Here is a 22,731-nt window from a genome sequence, read left to right on the forward strand (position 1 = left end):
ATATGAAATTCCATTGACTCAGTCCTGTTCTCATGTTAGAGGGAGAGGACCTGTAGTGATTATCAGTGAGGGAGGAGGAGAGTATCATGCTGCTGCTGCTGCTCAGAGACAGGTCTGGTCTGACTGCTGATGCCTAAAGTCGGGATAAACAGTCAAATGGCGTCCTACCCCAAAACCTGTTGGTCAGGTTTTTATCATGAAAGATTATTATGGGTGTTTGCCTGGAACAAAGCTCAGGTGTGTTGGTCCTTTTATTCCTACAGGCATAAACAGCTCAGGTTTCTGATAAACACCTGGTGTCAAATGATCTCACGACTTTTACTCTTTATGAAGTTATTTACACCGACCAATACATACATACGTAAACACTCAAAAAGATCTCTACATGACATCAACTCCTGAGAATAAAAAGGTTGGTTTTCTTTTACAGAGCACAACACATCACCATATCCACATCCCTCTTTTGATATAATAGTTCAAATCCATCCTTATTCTGACCTTTCCACCATCCTATCAAACAGTCATTTTACATCAATCTAGGGCTGGGCAATATCTCAATATTATATCGATATTGTGATATGAGACTGGATATCGTCTTAGATTTTGGATAACGTAATGTCCTGATGTGACACAAGTGTTATCTGTCCCTGGTTTTAAAGGCTACATAACAGTAAAGTGATGTCATTTTGTGAACTTTGAACTGGCTTTTCTATTATTTGCCTTTACCCCACTTATTTATTATATACACATTAATGATGATTATTTATCACAAATCTCATTGTGTAAATACTTTTTTGTAAGCACTTGTCAACCCTACAATATCACAGCAATATCGATATCGAGGTATTTTGTCAACAATGTGGTGATAGATTTTTTCCATATGGCCCAGCTCTTCATCAATCTTCCTCTTCCACGCTCAGCCATCTTTGGTCAGCCGAGATAACGTTCATTTGTGTTTTGCAAACTTTTTAAATTCTAAAACCTTGAATATTTGCTTTGGAGAAAAGCAAATACCTACCCTACTGCAGAGGAGAGAAAGACAGACAGAGAGAGAGAGCCAGAGAGACGAGAGAGAGAGGGGAGAGGGAGACAGAGGAGGGAGAGAGAGGGAGGAGAGAGAGGGAGAGAGAAAGGGGTAGAGAGAGGGAGAGAAAACGGAGAGAGAGGGAGGAGAGAGGACAGAGAGACAGAGAGAAGAGGAGGGGCAGCGAGAGGGAGGAAGGGAGAGGGAGAGAGAGAGGGAGAGAGAAGAGGGAGAAAAAGATGGAGAGAGAGAGAAAGGATGGGGGGGAGAGACAGAGAGAGAGGGTGAGAGAAAGAGGAGAGAGAGAGAAAGAAAAAAAAGAGGAGAGAGAAAAAAAAAAGAGGGAGAAGAGAAAAAGAATGTAGTGTATAAATCTAACTGAATGAGCGTCCTAACAAGCTGAATGCGGCCATTTTGGATGACAGCTTTGACTTTGTAGTACATTTTACTCTTAATAACTGTGTACTTTTACATTAGGTAAACCTCAGGACTTTTCCCAGTAAAACTGTGGTTTTATATAGAGGTAATGTTGCTATTTTAAAGGTGGAGTCTGTGATTCTGCAGAAAGATGGCTGATATTTCAACTCAACACCCAAACATATGTATAGGGTTAGAATTGGGAGAAATATATCCAGCTGACTGCTTATTTCACTCATATACGTTTATAAAACACCATATAGACATGTTAATAAATTACAAACTTTATTTACATATACATATTTACATTTTGTACAAATTTGAGAACAACTGAGATCCTCACATCAATACATTACTCATCGCTGACATTTCAAGTCATTTACCTCAGTGGCGATTGTTTTCATTTATACAATGTTACACTCGAGGGTTTATATATCGCCTATAGGTCCACAAGCATCACTGGCAATATCATGTTAAGTCACAACAGCTACCAGCAAAATAAGTTAGAATCAAACTGTATTCATATTGTCGGCAATTCACTCTCAAAAGAGATAAATAAGCAACAGAATGGTTTGTAGTCCCTCCCAGAGTAGTCAGCCAGCCATCTCAAGCTAACGTTAGCTTCTTAGGATCTCCTACACGGATTAAATGGTGCACGTAGAAACACAAACTGCCCTATCTTGTTATAACTAAGCCCCTGTACAGCACGTCTACAAAATTCACATCTAGCAGCAGTGTTTACCCAGATTCAAACCTGTGAAGTGACATGGAAATGATGTAGTGATATTTGAAGTCAGTTTATGAAGTCAATATTTGAAATGTTCATATGAAATGTACATGGTATAATGTTTCAGCTAATCTTGTTAACCTGCCTCATCAGCAGCAGGCTGCTCTGAGTTATGGTTCATAGATCTTTGGTCCAAGATGTTCGTGGGGGTTTCCTGCTGTGGGCCAGCTTCATTGTCAGTAAAATGATTATTTATAGTTCTTTGGTCCAGGAAGATGATGCGTGTGTCCTGCTGTGGGCCAGCTTCTTCATCAGCAGAATTATTATTCTGAGGTCTTTTATGTACCCAGAGGATAAAAACTAAAACAGTTATTACAACAACAAAAAGCAGCAGAGCTGCTATCAGTCCATAATGTCTGTTGATGTCTCCTCCATCCTTGTCTCCTCCATCCTTGTCTCCTCCATCCTTGTCTCCTTCGTCTCCATCTGTGTGACCTGCAGAGCAGAAAGAGTTGAGAGGAATCAGCTGTCAGGAGAAGACTGAAGAACCCAACAGAATCTGTTTCCTCTTCAGTCTGATGTCAGACATTATCTGCTGACTCACAGCAGCTGTTCTCTACAAAGTCTCATCAGAAACATATTCAGAGAACACAAATGATGCCTAAACACAGAGACTCAACTCTACACACTCACCTGAGACTGAGACATTTAGCTGGATGGTGCTGTAGACTTTAGGTTCTTCTCCCTTCTTGATTCCAACTCGACACTCATATGTTCCGGTGTCGTTGATGCTGACGTTCTTCAGAACAACAGAAACATTTCCATCCTTCCGGATCACCCAGGGTCACCTCGACCACCGATATGAAGCAGAGTAAGGTGGGACATTTTAAGAAGGAAGGGACGAGGGCGCGGCACAGACGGACACTAACAGACACGGAGTATCTGGTTTTCCTCTTTTACCTGCTGACTGTGTTCTTAGTTAGTTCCTGGACTTAACTTATCTGAGCTCTGCTTTAACTTATTTTTGTAAAAACAATTTGTGTGTTTTTTTTCTTCCATTTTTAACTAATCTACATTTACAATAAAATATATATTTTTTTTAAATAATTTAAGCTGTCGTCTTTTGAAAGCCTGAACTACTCTGACGGATTATCATCGTTCCTCTTTGACGTTTTTGTTTTTTTTCTGGTTTGTCAGAGAGACCATGAACTGTCCCTGCAGTTTGAGTATTTATACAGCATAACCTTTTAGATAAATTTTAGGCTGTTGGTGGACGTAAAGAAGGTGAAATGATTATTGGTATCGGTAGAAGTTAGCCAGGAAAAACTGAGGATATCAACTTAAATGTATCTTGCTGAAATCGGTTGATTAAATGTTATTTTGTTGTTGTTGTAAAGTGTTTGAAAAGCTCTCCATTGATCAGAGTTTTGATGAGAGCGCTGAGAATATGTACATTCTCCCTCTGATTCATAACTAGGTAAATATTCTTCAACAAACCATCAGATGTAGTGCTGGCAGCCACTGCCCAGAGCAGCACGAGACACACAACAGCTGCTGCTGATGCCATGGCAACAATGAACAAGGAACCCGGAAGACGGCCTCCATATAAAGAAAATTTTCGGGTTACACTTTACTTTCGGTTACAGTTTACCTGAAAAGTTCGTGTTACACTTTACTTTAATATTTCGGTTACACTTTACTTAAAGAAGAGTTTGGAATAGTTTTAGAGTTTGATGACTGATGAGGACTGCATGTCTGTCCCTGTAACTCCATAATAAGACAAAATGTTTTCATCTATAACTCAGATCTGATCAGGAGATTACAACATTGACGGTCTGGTTGCTGTAACACGTGATGTTGTTCAGAGTTTAGTTTATTACTTTGGGGCGTGTCTGGCTGCGAGCCAAGTTACACAACGCTGAACAAGAAAAAAAACGTACTTATTATTAAATAATTCTCTGGAATGATTTGTAGAAAACAAAAACTGTGAATGTGTTTTAGTTCAGGAGCTTTAGTTTAAAATGATTTCATTTCAGGGGATTTTATTCAAAGTTATTCTGCAGTGTGAATAAAAACTAGGACTATAAAGAAGGTGAAGCAGGAAAGAGGAAGCAGCAGCCATCTTTACTGATCACACACACACACACACAGAGCACTGACTGACCTCAGTCTACTTTATTATCTCTTTCCTCTATGCACCGTCACACTATTTATACTCTTGTTAGGTTACAGAAACACATTGACTTTTATAGGCACGTCTATGTGTCATCAATATATATATATATATATATATATATATATATTTTTTTTTTTTATATATATATATATATATATATATGTTGGCCATTGTTTTTTTTTTTATATATATATATATTTTTTTGTTAGCCATTGTCACTATTCATATATTTTATATATATATATATATTTCAAAAATCTTAATGTGTAAAATAACTAGTAACTAAAGCTTTAACAGATGAATGTAGTGGAGCAACTAAAGTACAATATTTAGAGTAGAGGGAGAAAATGATAACGGATCCATTCACACATTGAATAATATTATCGTTAGTATTATATATGTTTTATTAAAATGTAGGCTACAATTCAGACATGGGAACACACACACACACACAGGGAGTCATTTTTTAATGGAGATTATAAAATAAAGTAGTGACCGGATTTTAAGCCACAAAACCTTCAGGACACTAAATACAGGATTGGTAAGTGAAAGGTGATGCAGCTGTGAGTCCCGCGACTTTGAACGTCAGAAAAAACCAGGGACATATTGTCAACGAAAAACGTTCACGAAAAATGTTCATAAATAGGCCGACTAGCGGCCTCTGTTCTTCTCTCCATGGCATCAGCAGCACAGGTTGTGTGTCCCCTGCTCCCTCTCCTGCTCTCGGCATTAATCGCGGACACTGCATTTAAAGGTAAACTTCGTCCGTCCCTGGACTCGACGGCGAAAAACTCCGTCCATCTGAGCCGTTCTCTTTTTGTCGTTGGAGATCGCCGATATTTCGAATCGCATGGACTTGCATGCTACTTATACTGAGGATGCGTTGCCCCGCCCTACTCTGCTTCTGATTGGCTTACCCTATGTTCCCTCCTCCTCATGTCTAAACCACTCATGAGGAAGTATTACTGTTTTTGGTGGTGGTGCGAATGGAAAGGGAAGGCAAGCTTATGCCAACTCATACACAAAGCAAGTTAATTTGCTCTGCAGAGGCATAGAAAGACATTGGAATCAACAATAAATGTAAATCCTGGAGAAAAAGGACCATTACATCAAGAGAACAATATAGTTCAAAGGAAACCATTATATTAACAAACATAGACATTAAATATATATTAGTCACTGTAGTTGTAGTTAGTTTTCGATTTAGGAACACCGAAAAGCTTCCCAGGGACTCTTCTCATAGTCATGATCCGTTGCACACATGCTCAGTACAGTTGGACGTGTACTTTGCATGTCCCTCTCCCTACGTTACGCCTCTGGCTTACCTAACCTCACCCCATGTTCCCTCCTCCTCATGTCTAAAACTCGATTTACTCTGCAGCCCTAGTTTTCACGGTGATATTTGGAACCATCATAAATACCAGTCATCCTTTGTCAATATTTTAGGTTAGGCTTTGCAGCTCTAAGCTCCAAGATGTTGGCTGTTTTGGACTCACACTGACATAGTTTCTCTAAGAACTTTCAGCTTTTTCTGTTTCTTCTTGTTCAGACACAAAGCGTGTCACAGCAGAGCCTGGAGAGGACGTCCCTCTTCAGTGCAAAGCTCCGCACGAGCTGCTGCAAAATAGTTGTGCGCGAGAAAACTCAGATTGGACAGATAGTCTAGCTAGCTGTCTGGATTTACCCTGCAGAGATCTGAGGAGCAGTTATCCATAGTCCTCAGAAATCCACCAAATTTAAAACTCCAACACAAAGAAAGCGGAAGAAACGGAAAATTCATGTAGCCTAATAATCTGTCGGAACTTCCTGCGGGACCGGAACAATCCCAGAAGTGAAACGTCGAGGACATAGACTAGACACAGTGTGACTATTTAATGCTTTTAGATAAATAGGGCACAATGCTGCTCTGAATTAAGTCTTGCCTTGAATAGAAGACATTTTACAGATCGGTTAGTTTTGAAACTATTGATTTTGTGAAATTAGTTTTCCTACAGTGTCCTGTCTGTTGAGGTCTTTTGAAATAACATGAAGTTTTATAATTGTTGTTTTTCAGACCTGACTGTGGTAACAGCACATCCTGGAGATGATGTCATTCTGCCATGTCAGGCCAATGATTCCTCCATCATAGCTGTAGAGTGGACCAGACCTGACCTGGAGCACCCAAGTGTACGTCCTCTATTGCAGCGATGGACACTGTGATCCAACCCACCAGCATCCATCCTTTAAGGACAGGGTGGAGCTGGTGGACAGAGATCTGAAGGACGGAGACGTGTCTTTAATTCTGAAGAATGTGAGCAGCATCGACAATGGGACATACGAGTGTCGAGTTAAACTAGATAGTTCAAGACGGAAAAAGAGAGCCATCATCGACTCTGAGCCAATCAGAACCATCCGTCTGCAGGTTCCAGAGCCAGCAGGTGAGTGAGTCTCTCTTAGTGAGTTTTTCTGAGTATCAGGTTGTAGCTGCAGTTTCTAACATCAGAGAGGATGAAAGCTGCTCCACTATCACACATTTACTGACTCATGTTTGTTTTCTATCTTCAGGTTCAAACAGTGGAAACTCCAAGGATGAAAACGCAATGAATGTTGTCCCTGAGGATGGAACCTCCTCTCCTGTAGGCCGATACTATGGACTGGCAGCAGGTGTTCCACGTGGACTGATTCTTGTAGCTGTTGTTGCAGTGGTTGGTGTCCTGATGTATAAAAGACAAAAGAACAAGAGATCAGGACAACCTGCTGCTGATGATGATGATGATGATGAAGCATTGGGCGATACACTAGTCTGACAACTCACAGAGCTCTTTACAACAGACAGTATATTAGCTCGTATTTCTACAGACTTTTCTACCAGTGGATGATTTATACTGCCTATTAAAAGATCCCTTTTTAATGCACTTAATGCAGTACGTAATGGAGGACCAATTCCACAGCTGTCCTGTCTATCTGAAACTAATATGAGGCTTAGGGAGTCTGATATGTTTCCTGTGTATTACGTTGTTTATTGATGTCATGATTTCCCCTCTATAAGATCAAGAGATGCTCGATCAACTTTTGACGAATTGTATCCTGTGTTAATGAATGTGTGTGTGTCAGAGTTTGGAGAAATATTTTTAAATATTTAAATTTTGAATGTAATGTAAATGGATTTTATTTTGTGAAGGATGTTACATAGAAGCCATATGTGAAACTATTTTCTAAATCGATTCATTGAGACTCTTGAATGTATGTATGTAATGTACAAACACACTGTGTGTGTTTACATTGTTTTGCTAATAGAATTTTTAAAATATATTTCATCCCTTTTAATGTATAGCATGATGTGTTATGAAAAGAGCTTCATAAATAAAAGGGCCATTGCCATAAAAAAAAGTTCAATGTCTTGAATGATGTCTTCTCTGAAAGTGTCTTTTGTCTTAAAGGTCTCTGATGTCCCTGTTCAGGAACTAAGACTTTATTTACACATCAGATGAGTTAGATCGGGGGGAGGAAAAGGGGGGGGAGAAAATGAACAGAAATCCTGATATGCAGCAGTTATTGATCATGAAACTAGTAAACATGGTTACAGACGCTTCCTCTGAGAAATAGACCTAGATTTCGGTGGGGATGCCGGGTAAAGAAACACAACAGGAGCGTTGAAAATAAAGATGTGATTTTACGTCTTTTATGTAGATTTAAACTTTGGAGCTTCTGGCTTTAACAAGTTCTCATTCTCTAATATTTGTTGCTGAGATGAACATGATTCTGAGATAAAAAAAAAACCTAAGCACTTCTTCTGCTTTGTGTGTTTCAGTTTTCCTGGACATGAACTCACCATCACTTGTTCATACTGTTCATACTAATCAAATGAACTGGACTTTGTGGTCGAATGTGATAAAGGCATCATGTAGTCTTTGTTGCAGAGTTGAATGACAGTACACTTCCACATGTTGTTAGAAAAGCTAAAAGTGATCCGACATGTTTGCTAGGTACAGTAATGTTAACATCAATCGACCAAGTGTCAGCAGCTCTTTGAATCCTGTTCAATGACAGAAGCTAGTTGTTGTACCGGTGCTGTGTGTTGATATTAAAGCCAAGCTGCTACAGTATAGTAATCTTCACTGACTAGCTAGGAATGACCCTTTTTGTGCTTCCGACGCCCATGGTTTTTAGTAATTTAAATGACCTTGATTTCAAATACATGTTGTAGTGACTCCCATGTCCTAGTTTCTATTCCAGTCATTTTATTTGACACTTTTTGCTGTTGTGTTCTAAGATATTTATTGTGTATTAATTTAGTGTAATCTGGGCAGCAGTTGTTCCTCTGAGAACTGAAGACAGGTTGATGATGTAACATCCAGAGAGGAGGGAGAGGAGAGGAGAGGAGAAGGAGAGAAAGAATGAGAAGAGAAGAGAGGAGAGGAGATGAGAGGAGAGGAGAGAGAGGAGATGAGAGGAGAGAGAGAGGAGAGGAGAGGAGAGGAGAGGAGAGGAGAGGAGAGCTGCTCTCTGACTGTCTGTCCTGTCTGATCAGTGAGCAGCAGGTGGCGCTCAAACACCACCTCTCAACATCCACCTTCACCTCCTGCTTCTGGGCCTCTTTCACACTTAAAGGTCCTCTTTGACTCAACTTAATCAGAGACATTATACAGTTAGATATATCCACTAATCAATCTGATCTACACTTACATTAAAATCCTCCCAGAGTCACTTACCAAGATAGCTGTATGATTTCAACACAAGAAAAAACAAGTCCGAAACGAAAATCCATTTTAAAAGTCCATTTATTTCCATTTCAGGTACAGCGATGCAAAATAACTGTGTCAGTGCCAGTGGTTAAACTGGTATAGCTACCCCACCCCCACCCTTCCCTGCTACAAGACATGACAAATGCTGGAAATAATAAACTAGGGGGTGTCAACAAAAATAATCAAGGGAGTTAAAGAACCTAAATATGTATCTAAATAATGACACTCTTAATGTAGGTAGGCCGTCTCATACTATTAGAGCAAAGGCTCATATCCATATTTATTTAGTATCTTTTCTTTTATTGTCCATATTATTCATGTGGATTAGTTTTTTGTTGTTAATTGTTATATTATCATCCTGTTTAAGATGTATGTGTATGTTGTGTGTGATGTCTGTAAGCTACTGGGACCTTGAATTTCCCTGAGGGGATCAACGAAGTATTCTGTTTAAATCATTCAAATAAGCCAGCGAATTCCATTTAAGGACTAGAATGAATTAATTTATAAACACTAATGTTTTCAGGCCTGATTTAAAGGAGCAGACAGTTTGAGGCGTTCAGGGACTTTGTGCCACAGTCCAGCTCTAATCTCCATCTTTATTACATTTTGGAGTTTCTGAGACTTTGAGCTGACTATCTTATTTTCCTTGATGATGTACAAGGATTGTTGTATTTTCATTAGGGCTGCACGATGTAAGGGAAATATGTGATAACGATATAACTTGCGATAAATAAACAGATATTAAAGTGTTGTCAGTTCTGCTGCTCTCACTATTCTGACTAACTGCTTGTTGAGTTTAAAAGAAATGAAAGGAAATAATTTCCAACTTTCTTTTACTGAACAAATTGAACATTTAATTAAATATAAAGGCAGCACTAAAAGGAATGACAGTTACATTTTAATGTGCAGTTTCTGCTGATTCCTTCAACTAACATAAAAATTCTGAGTGTCTCACCGGCTGTAATGTGTGTATGTTGTGTGTGATGTCTGTAAGCTACGGTGACCTTGAATTTCGCCTTTGGCATCAATAAATTATCTATCTATCTATCTATCTATCTATCTATCTATCTATCTATCTATCTATCTATCTATCTAAGAGCTCAAACTGTGTTTGGGGTTGGGTTATACAACCTGTTCAGGGCTGGACTTTGCACTGGACAAATATTTAAAAGATAAGTTCATGTTTGACTCACTTCAGAGAGAGAGAGAGAGAGAGAGAGAGAGAGAGAGAGAGAGAGAAAGAGAGAGAATGAATCTAAATGAATAAGCTTCTTAACAACCTGAATGCGATCATGTTGGATGACAGCTTTTACCTTTGTGGTACATTTTACTGTAAATAACGTAAAAAAAAAGTGACAATAATGTCCAAAAATATTAAAAAAAAGTGACAATAATGTCCAAAAAAGAAAAAGGAAAATAAAAGGTGACAATAAAGTCAAATAAAGCGACAAAAACGTTGGAAAAAGAGTGTCAAACTGATACAGAAAAGAAGTTAAAAATGACACATTGAATCACTAAATCAATCATAAAAAAGGGATGAATTCATGTCACTAAACGTGTAAAAACTAAACGCGGGATTGTTAAGGGACAGTTGAAGGAGCTGGGCTCACGGCAGAATGAAGGATGTCGGTGAAAAAGACCGAGAGTCTCACCGCCGCCGTTTGGTACCGAGGACATGTCCCGCACTCCGGGAGAGATCCCGCACTTCGTGCCCTTACAAGATGGTGCAGGCCGGCTTCCCTGTTCATCACCATGGCACCAGCTGGGTCTCTCCTGCTGCTCTGGGCACTGACCACCGCCACCGCATCTAACGGTAAACTATCTCTTTGTCTTTATTTATTTTTGAATGACTAGATGTGGTTTGCTAAAGAACATTTACCTAGTCATGAATTAAAGGGAGAATGTATAAATTCTCAGCTCGCCATCAAAACTCTGATCAATGGAGACTCAACGTATCACTGCAAAGGTCCACATCATGTACGGCTCCATGGCGATAACAAAATAACATTTTATCAACTGTTTTTACTTTTCAGCAACATACATTTAAGTTAATAGCCTACTCGGTTTTCCTGGTCAACTTTTTGTAGGTAGTAATTTCAGCTCTCACACGTCCACAACCAGCCTAAAATATATCTACAAAGTGAATATACTATTATAAACTCCTCAATACTCAACTGAAGGGACAGATTCTATAACAAATCAGCAAAAAATCCCAAACCATGAAAGGGAATGATGATAATCCATTTCATTCGGCTTTCAAAACAACAGCTTAAATTATTCAAAAATAGGTTTTTATTGTAAATGTAGGCCTAGGTAAAAATGGTTTCAAAAACACACACAAATCGTTTTTACAATTAAAATCAGGCAGAGCTCAGATAAGATTAAGTCCAGGGAACTAAATAAGAACACAGGAAGCAGGTAAAAGAGGGGAAAACAGACATTAGTGTCCCACCCGAGGTCTTGGTAGAAGTTTCTAGAGTCCCGTAGTTTGTGTCTTCCCCCGTGTTGTGTCCATGACTCGACAGAAAATTCCTCCATAAAACTCTATTTTACCCCGTGCGAATGTGAACTCCGAAAGCTTCCCAGGGTAGCCTCCTTATAGAGAGGATCCGTTGCACACATGAGCAGAAGAGTTGGACACGTCACCACTTTGCATGTCCCGCCCTACTCTGCGTCTGATTGGCTTACCTAACCTCACCCTATGTCCCTCCTCCTCATATCTAAACCTGTTCAATCCAACCAAAGAAGTTGACGTGTAGCAGCCAGCTCCCCTCTGATGAGGAAGTAGTAATGGGCTTTACAAACAGAGTGGGGGGGGTGGTGCGAATGGGAAGGCAAGGCAAGTTTATTTGGATAGCACAACTCATACACAGGGCAAGTTAACGTGCTTTCAGAGGCATAGAAACACATTGTAATCATAAAGAATACATGTAAATCCAGGAGACAAAAGGACAATTACAACAAGAGGAACAATATAGTTCAAATTAAAACAATATATAAAAAAAATATATAGATATTAAATATATATTAATCACTGTAGTTATTCATGTTCACACTGCACTAAGTATCTAACAATCTTTCCAACCTTCTACTTGACTCGTCTATTTCTTATCGTAGTGATGTTACTTCATGTTACTTTTATACACTTCTTGACTCGCTCTTAAATATGACCGTGAGCATCTGCAACTAAACATGGTTCCTGAGGGGATCAACGAAGTATTCTGTTTAAATCATTCAAATAAGCCAGCGAATTCCATTTAAGGACTAGAATGAATTAATTTATAAACACTAATGTTTTCAGGCCTGATTTAAAGGAGCAGACAGTTTGAGGCGTTCAGGGACTTTGTGCCACAGTCCAGCTCTAATCTCCATCTTTATCACGTTTTTGGGTTTCTGAGAGTCTAAGCTGACTTAATCTCATTTTTCCTTGCTGATGTCAAAGGATTGTTGTATTTTCATTAGTTCTGCACAATGTAAGGAAAATATGCTGATGCTGTTGAATATCTTGGTAACGATATAACTTGACATAAATAAACATTAAAGTGTTCTCAGTTCTCCGGCTTTCAGTATTCTGCTAAAATACAACAAACTGATTGTGGAGTTTAAAACAAATGAAAGGAAATAATTTACAATTTTTTTTTTTAACAAATTCAACATTGAATTGAACATAAAAGCAGCACTAAAAGAATGAAGTTACATTTTAAAGTGCAGTTTTCTGGATATTTTCTTGCCAGTTGATATTGCGATGACGATATAAAAACATATTAAAAATATATTGTGCAGCCGTAGTTTTCATTGTGATATTTGGAACAAAATATACAGGCTCTGCTCTGGGATCATTCGGGACATTGTATGAGGGTCGTACGTTTTCTTCGAAGACTCAGTCTTTTAGCTCAAAGGTGGGCTCACTTAATAGAGTCAAATAGAGTCAGGCCAAATAGACTCTACTCTCGCCCTCTTCTAAATCAGATGGATTAGCTGCATAGCAGACGCTTTGAGGTAGACAGTTAGAAGCCAGGGATGTCCCATCGCCACCATCATAAATACCTGTAATCCTTTGTCAATATTTTAGGGTAGGCTTTACAGCTCTAAGCTCCAAGATGTCAGCTGTTTTTGGAAAGCATGAGGACGACTCACACTGACAGAGTTTCTGTATAACTGTCTGCTTTCTGCTTCTTCTTGTTCAGACACAAAGAATATCACAGCAAAGCCTGGAGAAGACGTCCTTCTTCACTGTCAGGCTCCCAGAGGTGCTGACATCGGACTGATAGAGTGGAGCAGACCTGACCTGGAGTCAAGGAAATATGTCTTCTTCCTCCGAGAAAACCGCCTGAATGAAAAGTACCTGCTCCCCTCATATCGTGGTCGAGTGACCCTGAGTGATCCGGAGATGAAGGATGGAGACGTTGTTCTGAAGAACGTCAGCGTCAACGACACCGGAACATATGAGTGTCGAGTTATAATGAGATGGGGAAGGGTACCTAAACTCTACAGCACCATCCAGCTAAATGTCCCAGTCTCAGGTGAGTTCGTAGCGTTGAGTCTCTGTGTTTATGCGACATTTGTAGAGAACTTTGTAGAGAACAGCTGCTGTGAGTCGGCAGATAATGTCTGACGTGAGACTGAAGAGGAAACAGATTCTGTTGGGTTCTTCAGTCTTCTCCTGATTCCTCACAAAAACTCTGTCACACAGCTGGAGACAAAGGAGACAAGGATGGAGGAGACATTAACAGACATTATGGACTGATAGCAGCAGTTGTTGTTGTTGTTGTTGGGATGATAGTTTTGTTCATTCTCTGTGCGTAAAAGACCTCAAAATACTAATCCTGCTGATGAAGAATCTGGCCCACAGCAGGACACACTCCTCGGACCAAAGACCTATAAATAATAATTTTACTGACGCTGGAAGCTACAGGCTGCACATACGCACCACAGACGGCAGACAGGTTCTGGCTGCTGGTACCCTCTCCACCAGAGTAGCAGGGCTACATGGGCTACATTCCCAATCCCATTGCTGAGTAAATTTAACCTTTATTTTGAAATCTCAGAAATCATTGAGGTCTCACTCGTTTTTAATGATGCAAAGATGCGAGAAACAAATCAAACACAAAACAAATACATAATACTCATTACACAACACTGTACTATTAGATCCGACTAGGCAATCTGATTGTTCTCTGATGACTCCGGCTGTTAGCCTCACCCACAGATGGGGACGACAGGGGTTACAGAGAACTTAACAAAGACTTTGTGGACTGGTGCCAGCGGAGCCACCTCCACATCAATGCTGGGAAAACCAAGGAGCTGGTGGTGGATTTCGCAGGAGCAAACACTCTCCACCTCTGCCGGTGAACGTCCTGGATACGGACATCGATATGGTTTAAAATCATATAAGTACCTGGGTGTTCACCTGAACAATAAACTGGACTGGACTGACAACACCACATCACTTTACAAAAGGCCAGAGCAGACCGTATCTGCTGAGGAGACTCAGGTCCTTTGGGGTGCAGGGGGCACTCCTGAGGACATTCTATGACTCTGTGGTGGCATCAGCCATACTCTATGGAGTGGTCTGCTGGGGCAGTGGCATTGTGGTGGCAGACAGAAAAAGACTGGACAGGCTGATTAAGAAGGCCAGCTCTGTTCTTGGTTGCCCCTTGACGCCGCGTGGATGTGGTGGGAGGCAGGAGGATAGTTGCCAAATTATCCTCCATGATGGATGACCCCTCCCACCCCATGCAGGACACTCTGTCAGTACTGAACCGCCCCTTCAGTGACAGGCTGCGTCACGCAGAGATACCGCAGGTCTTTTCCTGCATGCTGCTGTCAGACGCTACAATCAGCACTGACCCCAGTAGACCACAAACATAAGACATACAATAAAACATGTGACTGTGCAATTACTGTAAATACATTTTACTATTAACTATTTAATTTTACTTTCTTTAATTATATTTATTACTGTGTGTTAACGTGTCTTCTACTTTTGCTCTCATCCCATGCTGCTGCAACAGTGTGAATTTCCCCATTGTTGGATTAATAAAGAATTTTGAATCTTGAATCTTGGTCAACGAGACTCAAATCAACTTGACAGCACACCCAGAGCCATGATTTGAAAATATCACTACATGCGCGGTTGAATCTTGTTAAACATTGCTGCTAGATGTGATTTCCAGACGACGGGGCTTAGTTATAACTAGATAGGGCTTGCAAGGCCAGGTTGTGTTTCTACATCCAATATCTACTCAGTGTAGGAGTTGCGATCCCTCCGCTAACGTTAGCTTGAGGCTGTATACGGGGGGGCTACAAGTCTCTGTTGTTGCTTATTTGTTATTTTGAGAAGGAATTGCCCCACAATATGAATACAGATTGATTCTAACTTATATTTTGCTGTGCTTAACGTATGATGGCCTTGTCATTGCCAGTGTCTGGCCTATAGGTGTTAAATCAAACCGTAAGTGTAACATTGTATAAACGAAAACAATTGGTAACATAATTTGAAATGTCAGCAATGAGTAATGTAATGATGTGAGGATCTCAGTGTTCTCAAATTTGTACAAAATATAAATTTTCTTTAAATAAAGTTTTTTGTCCATATGGTGTTTTATAAGACACAGCATGAGTGAAATGTATAGAGATTCTAACCCAATAGGTTTTTCTTTAGTAATGTCTCAGTATTAAGTAACGTGAAATAGAAATACTCAAGTAAAGTTCCTGATAACCCTGCTTAGGTCAGTAAAGAGTCATTTTACACCAGGTGTTTATCAGAAACCTCAGCTGTTTATAACTTGGAACCAAAGATGTCCACCAGACCATAAAACATGATTGACATTTGCCCGTATACTTTCTGAGAAGTGATAAGCTGCTAATTAAATACCGAGGCCCTGGCCTAAACTCCTCCTGCCTCACTGATAAACACTGCATGTCTTATCCCTGGGACTCAATGACAACACTGTTTTGTCACATTATTTTTGTAATTTAAATTTTTATTTGCAACAACATATGGTACATATAGTGAAATAACATTTCAGTCAAAGCATAAGTTATCCTGGTGCCAAGTAATGTGAAAATGAAAAATGTACAAGCTGATCAGACAAAAGTACAGTAGTATTAGTTAAATAAAACAGTCAAACAAAATACATGTAAATTAGATAAATATGGCATAAAAAAAATCTGATTACAATCTCATAATCAGGCTACTAGTTAGTCAGGTGGACCATGAAGTAATCCCAGATCCCCAGTGTACCTGGCTGCTAGCCAGCATAACCTCATATGATGCTGTCTCACTCATGGGGAGTTTCCACTCCTGTTGTTGGGTTTATGGAGGATTCCAATGTCACAATATAACTCTGGCAGCAGAGGCTATCCCAACCTGTTTGGACATGTTTTGAGTCAAAGTATTTCAGATTGAACTCAGAGCTAATGAGGAGATTCAACAATGACAGCCTGGTTGCTTTAAAGCATTATTTTGTTTATCAGATAAAATTGAACTCTTTTCACAGCTTGTTGATGATGAATACAGTTCCATGTTTCTGTCCGTCCACTGGACCTTTTGTACCTCTCAGTGTCTGAGCTGATCTTCCTTCAGACTTCCTGGAAGTGAAAGGCTTTCCAGTAAATTGATCCTCTGGAGAACAGAGAAGCTGTGTGCTGCCCCTGCTGGCTGTCTGACTGCATGATTGGCATCTTTAGTAATTAACGATGTGTGCGTGTGTGTGTGTGTGTGTGTGTGTGTGTTTGTGTGTGTGCACATAGAAAGACGCTGACTCACACACAGAACACTTTAAGGAATGCATTTAGGTTGTTCTTCCTTGGTTTGGTTTCCCAGGAAGGTGAAGGAACGTCCCGCTCCCTCGGCCTCTTGATTGGCTAGTACTCGTTCCCCTTCGGTAGGATTGGTTAGATTTAGACATGAGGTAGAGATTGATTATGGTTAGGGTAACATACCGGATAAGCCAATCAGAGGCAGAGTAAGGAGGGACATTTCTTCACCATTCTAGGAAACCCAAACTCTTACAGGAAGACAGAATCAGACATGAAGCTGAACACAGAGAAGATCTACATACACATTTAACTATTAGGAACCAAATATAGTGTGTATTTGTATATGTTACTATTTATATATAAAAAGTCAAAGTGTTTCTGTAGTGTGTGTGTGTGTGTGTGTAGTGTGTGTGTGTGTGTGTGTGTGTGTGTGTGTGTGTGTGTGTGTGTGTGTGATCAGTAAAGATGGCTGCTGCACCTTCTTTTATCAGTTTTTAGTTAAAAGCCCTGACTAACACATTCACAGTTTTAGTTTTCTACAAATCATTCCAGAGAGATTATTTATTAAAGTAAGATGCGTTTCCTTTGTTCAGCGTTGTGTAACTTGGCTCGCAGCCAGACACACCCCAAAGTAATAAACTAAACTGTGAACAACATCACGTGTTACAGCAACCAGACCGTCAATGTTGTAATCTCCTGATCAGATCTGAGTTATAGATGAAAACATTTTGTCTTATTATGGAGTTACAGGGACAGACATGCAGTCGTCATCAGTCATCAAAACTCTAAAACTATTCCAAACTCTTCTTTAAGTAAAGTGTAACCGAAATATTAAAGTAAAGTGTAACCGAACTTTTCAGGTAAACTGTAACCGAAATTTCCAAGTAAAGTGTAACCGAAATTTTCTTTATATGGAGGCCGTCTTCCGGGTTCCTTGTTCATTGTTGCCATGGCATCAGCAGCAGCAGTTGTGTGTCTCGTGCTGCTCTGGGCAGTGGCTGCCAGCACTACATCTGATGGTTTGTTAAAGAATATTTACCTAGTTATGAATCAGAGGGAGAATGTACATATTCTCAGCTCGTCATCAAAACTCTGATCAATGGAGAGCGTTTCAAACACTTTACAACAACAACAAAATAACATTTAATCAACCGATTTCAGCAAGATACATTTAAGTTGATATCCTCAGTTTTTCCTGGCTAACTTCTACCGATACCAATAATCATTTCAGCTCTTACCGTCCACCAACAGCCTAAAATTTATCTAAAAGGTTATGCTGTATAAATACTCAAACTGCAGGGACAGTTCATGGTCTCTCGACAAACCAGAAAAAAACCAAAAACGTCAAAGGGAACGATGATAATCCATGTCAGAGTAGTTCAGGCTTTCAAAAGACGACAGCTTAAATTATTTAAAAAAAACATATATTTTATTGTAAATGTAGATTAGTTACAAATGGAAGAAAAAAACACACAAATTGTTTTTACAAATAAGTTAAAGCAGAGCTCAGATAAGTTAAGTCCAGGAACTAACTAAGAACACAGTCAGCAGGTAAAAGAGGAAAACCAGATACTCCGTGTCTGTTAGTGTCCGTCTGTGGCTCGCCCCTCGTCCCTTCCTTCTTAATATGTCCCCCCTTACTCTGCTTTGGGCTTACCTAACCTCAACCAATGTCCCTCCTCCTCATGTCATGCAACGTTTTTTTTTTTTTTTTTTTTTTTTTTTTTTTATCGAAAAAAAAAAAAAAAGTTGATGACTCAGGGTTTTTCAGTTGGCTAAAAAAATTAACGGAAAACAAAGTAGACGGCTCGGAGGTAGACGTGTCTCCTCACCACCATCTGAAATAATCCTTACAGCGATAGAAGTAAAAGTAACAATTAGGCTACATTTACTCACTTTACTGTAAATGTCGACATTAAACAGTAAATGTTTCCATCTGGACGACTCACACTATCAAGAGTCTCTGCAAGAACTGTCTGCTTTCTGTTTCTTCTTGTTCAGACACAAAGAATATCACAGCAAAGCCTGGAGAGGACGTCCTTCTTCACTGTCAGGCTCCCAGAGGTGCTGACATCACACTGGTAAAGTGGAGCAGACCTGACCTGAAGTCAAACAAATATGTCTTCTCTCGCAATGGAAACCACACAAATGGGAACTACCAGCTCCCCTCATATCGTGGTCGAGTGACCCTGAGTGATCCGGAGATGAAGGATGGAGATGTTTCTGTTGTTCTGAAGAACGTCAGCATCAACGACACCGGAACATATGAATGTCGAGTTGGAATCAAGAAGGGAGAAGAACCTAAAGTCTACAGCACCATCCAGCTAAATGTCTCAGTCTCAGGTGAGTGTGTAGAGTTGAGTCTCTGTGTTTAGGCATCATTTGTGTTCTCTGAATATGTTTCTGATGAGACTTTGTAGAGAACAGCTGCTGTGAGTCAGCAGATAATGTCTGACATCAGACTGAAGAGGAAACAGATTCTGTTGGGTTCTTCAGTCTTCTCCTGACAGCTGATTCCTCTCAACTCTTTCTGCTCTGCAGGTCACACAGATGGAGATGAAGGAGACAAGGATGAAGGAGACAAGGATGGAGGAGACAAGGATGGAGGAAACACCAACAGACATTATGGACTGATAGCAGCTGTGCTATTTGTTGTAATAACTGTTTTAGTTTTTATCCTCTGGGTACATAAAAGACCTCAGAATAATAATTCTGCTGATGAAGAAGCTGGCCGACAGCAGGACACACGCATCATCTTCCTGGACCAAAGAAATGTAAATAATCATTTTACTGACAATGAAGCTGGCCCACAGCAGGAAACCTCCATTTACATCTTGGACCAAAGATCTATGAACCATAACTCAGAGCAGCCTGCTGCTGATGAGGCAGGTTAACAAGATTAGCTGAAACATTATACCATGTACATTTCATAAGAAATGTATATGCATATATATATAGAGAGAAATAAATCATTCTCCAACCAGAACTTTTTACCCGTTGAAATGCTTTTAAAGGAGCAATACATCCAGTAACCTAGTTTACCATGTGAGCTGTGGCCATGTATATAAACTGGGCGATACAGCTTTTAACAGGCTGCACACACCACCACAGACAGCAGACAGGTTCTGGTGGGTGATCCACCTGACCACCTGACCACCTGACCACATGACCACCTGACCACCTGACCACCTGACCACCTGACCACATGACCACCTGACCACCTGACCACCGACCACTGGCGGAGCAGTGCACATAAGCCACCAGAGGAGCAGGGCTACATTCCTAATCCCATTGCTGAGGAAATTGAACCTTTATTTTGAAATCTCAGAATTCTTTGAGGTCTCACTCATTGATAATGATGATCTCAGTTGTTCTCAAATTTGTACAAAATGTAAATATATATATATGTATTTAAATAAAGTTTTGTACCTTATTAAAATGTCTATATGGTGTTTTATAAGACATATCATAAAGAGTGTAATAGGCAGTCAGTGCTATGGCCGAGAATGTATTTTTCTGACATTCTCACCCGATACTTTTTTTTTTCTTTTACATATGTTTGGGTGTTGAGTTGAAATATCAGCCATCTTTCTGCAGAATCACAGAATCCACCTTTGAAATAGCAACATTACCTCTATATAAAACCACCTCTTCTCTAGGAAAAGTCCTGAGGTTGACGTACTTTAAGCAAAAGTACACAGTCATTTACATTAAAATGTACCACAAAGGTAGAAGCTGTCATCCTAAATGGCAGGTTGTTAGGAAGCGTAACGTACCTTCATTCAGTTAGATTTATACGCTTCACATTTTTTTTGTTGGCAGTTATTTATATATATAGCCTGCAGCTGATGATGATGCAGCTGATTGGGTAGTGAGAAAGAGAGAGGGATAACACTTGTGTGCGTCATCAGCTGACTGGGCTTTCCCTCTTTCAGTTAAGACCGAAATTTCTTTCTATATAAAGGCTGCCTAATGGGTTCCCTGTTCATTCACTATTCCAAACTCTCATTTTGAAATTTCTTTTCTAGAGGTTGCCTTCTGGGTTCCATGTTCATTCTCACCATGCCATCAACAGCAGCAGTGTGTCTCCTGCTGCTCTGGCCAGTGGCCTCAGGCACTGCAGCTGATGGTAAACTCTCTCTCAGTCTTTATCTCTCTGTCTCTCTCTCTCTCCCTCCTCATTTATGAATGAATTGACTTCATTTGTAATACCCTTAGATGTGGTTTGTTAAAGAATATTTACCTAGTTATGAATCAGAGGGAGAATGCACAAATTCTCAACTCATCATCAAAACTCTGATCAATGGAGACCGTTTCAAACACTTTACAACTCAACGTATCACTCAAAGGTCCACGTCAGATCTACGGATCCATGGCGATAACAAAATAACATTTAATCAACTGATTTAAGCAACATACATTTAAGTTGATGGCCTACTCGGTTTTTCCTTGCCAACTTTTACCGATACCGGTAGTAATTTCAGCTCTCACACGTCCACCAACATCCAAACATGTAGCCTAAATCTAAAAGGTAATCTGGTGGAACTTCCTGCGGGACCGGAACAATCCCAGAAGTGAAACGTCGAGGACATAGACTAGACACAGTGTGACTATTTAATACTTTTAGATAAATAGGGCACAATGTGGCTTTGAATTAAGTCTAGCCTTGAATAGAATTGTGAAAAGTGATGACATTTTACAACTCAATGAGTTTTCAAACTATTGCTTTTGTGAAATTATTTTTTTTACACAGTCCTGGCTGTTGAGGTCTTTTGAAATAACAAGAAGATTTATTATTATTGTTTTTCAGACCTGACTGTGGTAACAGCGCATCCTGGAGATGATGTCATTCTGCCATGTCAGGCCAATGATTCCTCCATCATAGCTGTAGAGTGGACCAGACCTGACCTGGAGCCACCAAAGTACGTCCTCTATTGCAGCGATGGACACTGTGATCCAACCCACCAGCATCCATCCTTTAAGGACAGGGTGGACCTGGTGGACAGAGATCTGAAGGACGGAGACGTGTCTTTAATTCTGAAGAATGTGAGCAGCAACGACAATGGGACATACGAGTGTCGAGTTAAACTAGATAGTTCAAGACGGAAAAAGAGAGCCATCATCGACTCTGAGCCAATCAGAACCATCCGTCTGCAGGTTCAAAACTCCTCTCCTGTAGGCCGATACCATGGACTGGCAGCAGGTGTTCCAGTTGGACTGATTCTTGTAGCTGTTGCAGTGGTTGGTGTCCTGATGTATAAAAGACATAAGAACAAGAGATCAGGACAACCTGCTGCTGATGATGATGATGATGAAGCATTGGGCGATACGCTAGTCTGACAACTCACAGAGCTCTTTACAACAGACAGTATATTAGCCTGTATTTTTACAGACTTTTCTAACAGTGGATGATTTATACTGCCTATTAAAAGATCCCTTTTTAATGCACTTAATGCAGTATGTAATGGAAGACCGAATGCACAGCTGTCTTTCCACGCAAAAGTGAATTTTAAAGTCTATCTGAAGCGAATATGAGGCTTAGGGAGTCTGATATGTTCCCTGTGTATCATGGTGTTTATTGATGTCATGATTTTCCCTGTATAAGATCAAGAGATGCCCGATCAACTTTTGATGAATCATTACTTGTCTTAATGAATGTGTGTGTCAGAGTTCGGACAAATATTTTTAAATATTTAAATTTTGAATGTAATGTAAAAGGATTTTATTTTGTGAAGGATGTTACATAGAAGATATATGTGAAACTATTTTCTAAATTGATTCATTGAGACTCTTGAATGTATGTATGTAATGTACAAACACACTGTGTGTGTTTACATTGTTTTTGCTAATAGATTTTTACAATATATTTCGTCCCTTTTAATGTAAAGCATGATGTGTT

The 22,731-nt window shown here is 39.8% G+C and overlaps 1 protein-coding gene across 1 annotated transcript; it reads left to right on the forward strand.

The window, feature by feature from the left end:
* Positions 1-20,855: 20,855 nt before the first annotated feature.
* On the forward strand, positions 20,856-22,205 carry LOC120572899 (coxsackievirus and adenovirus receptor homolog). Its single transcript, XM_039822415.1, has 2 exons — positions 20,856-20,961; positions 21,643-22,205. Exons 1-2 carry the CDS (start codon positions 20,880-20,882, stop codon positions 22,170-22,172), a joined length of 612 nt encoding a protein of 203 aa, XP_039678349.1. The 5' UTR covers positions 20,856-20,879; the 3' UTR covers positions 22,173-22,205.
* Positions 22,206-22,731: the final 526 nt, after the last annotated feature.

Source organism: Perca fluviatilis, chromosome 14 (assembly GCF_010015445.1).
Source record: "Perca fluviatilis chromosome 14, GENO_Pfluv_1.0, whole genome shotgun sequence".
Classification (NCBI taxonomy): domain Eukaryota; kingdom Metazoa; phylum Chordata; class Actinopteri; order Perciformes; family Percidae; genus Perca; species Perca fluviatilis.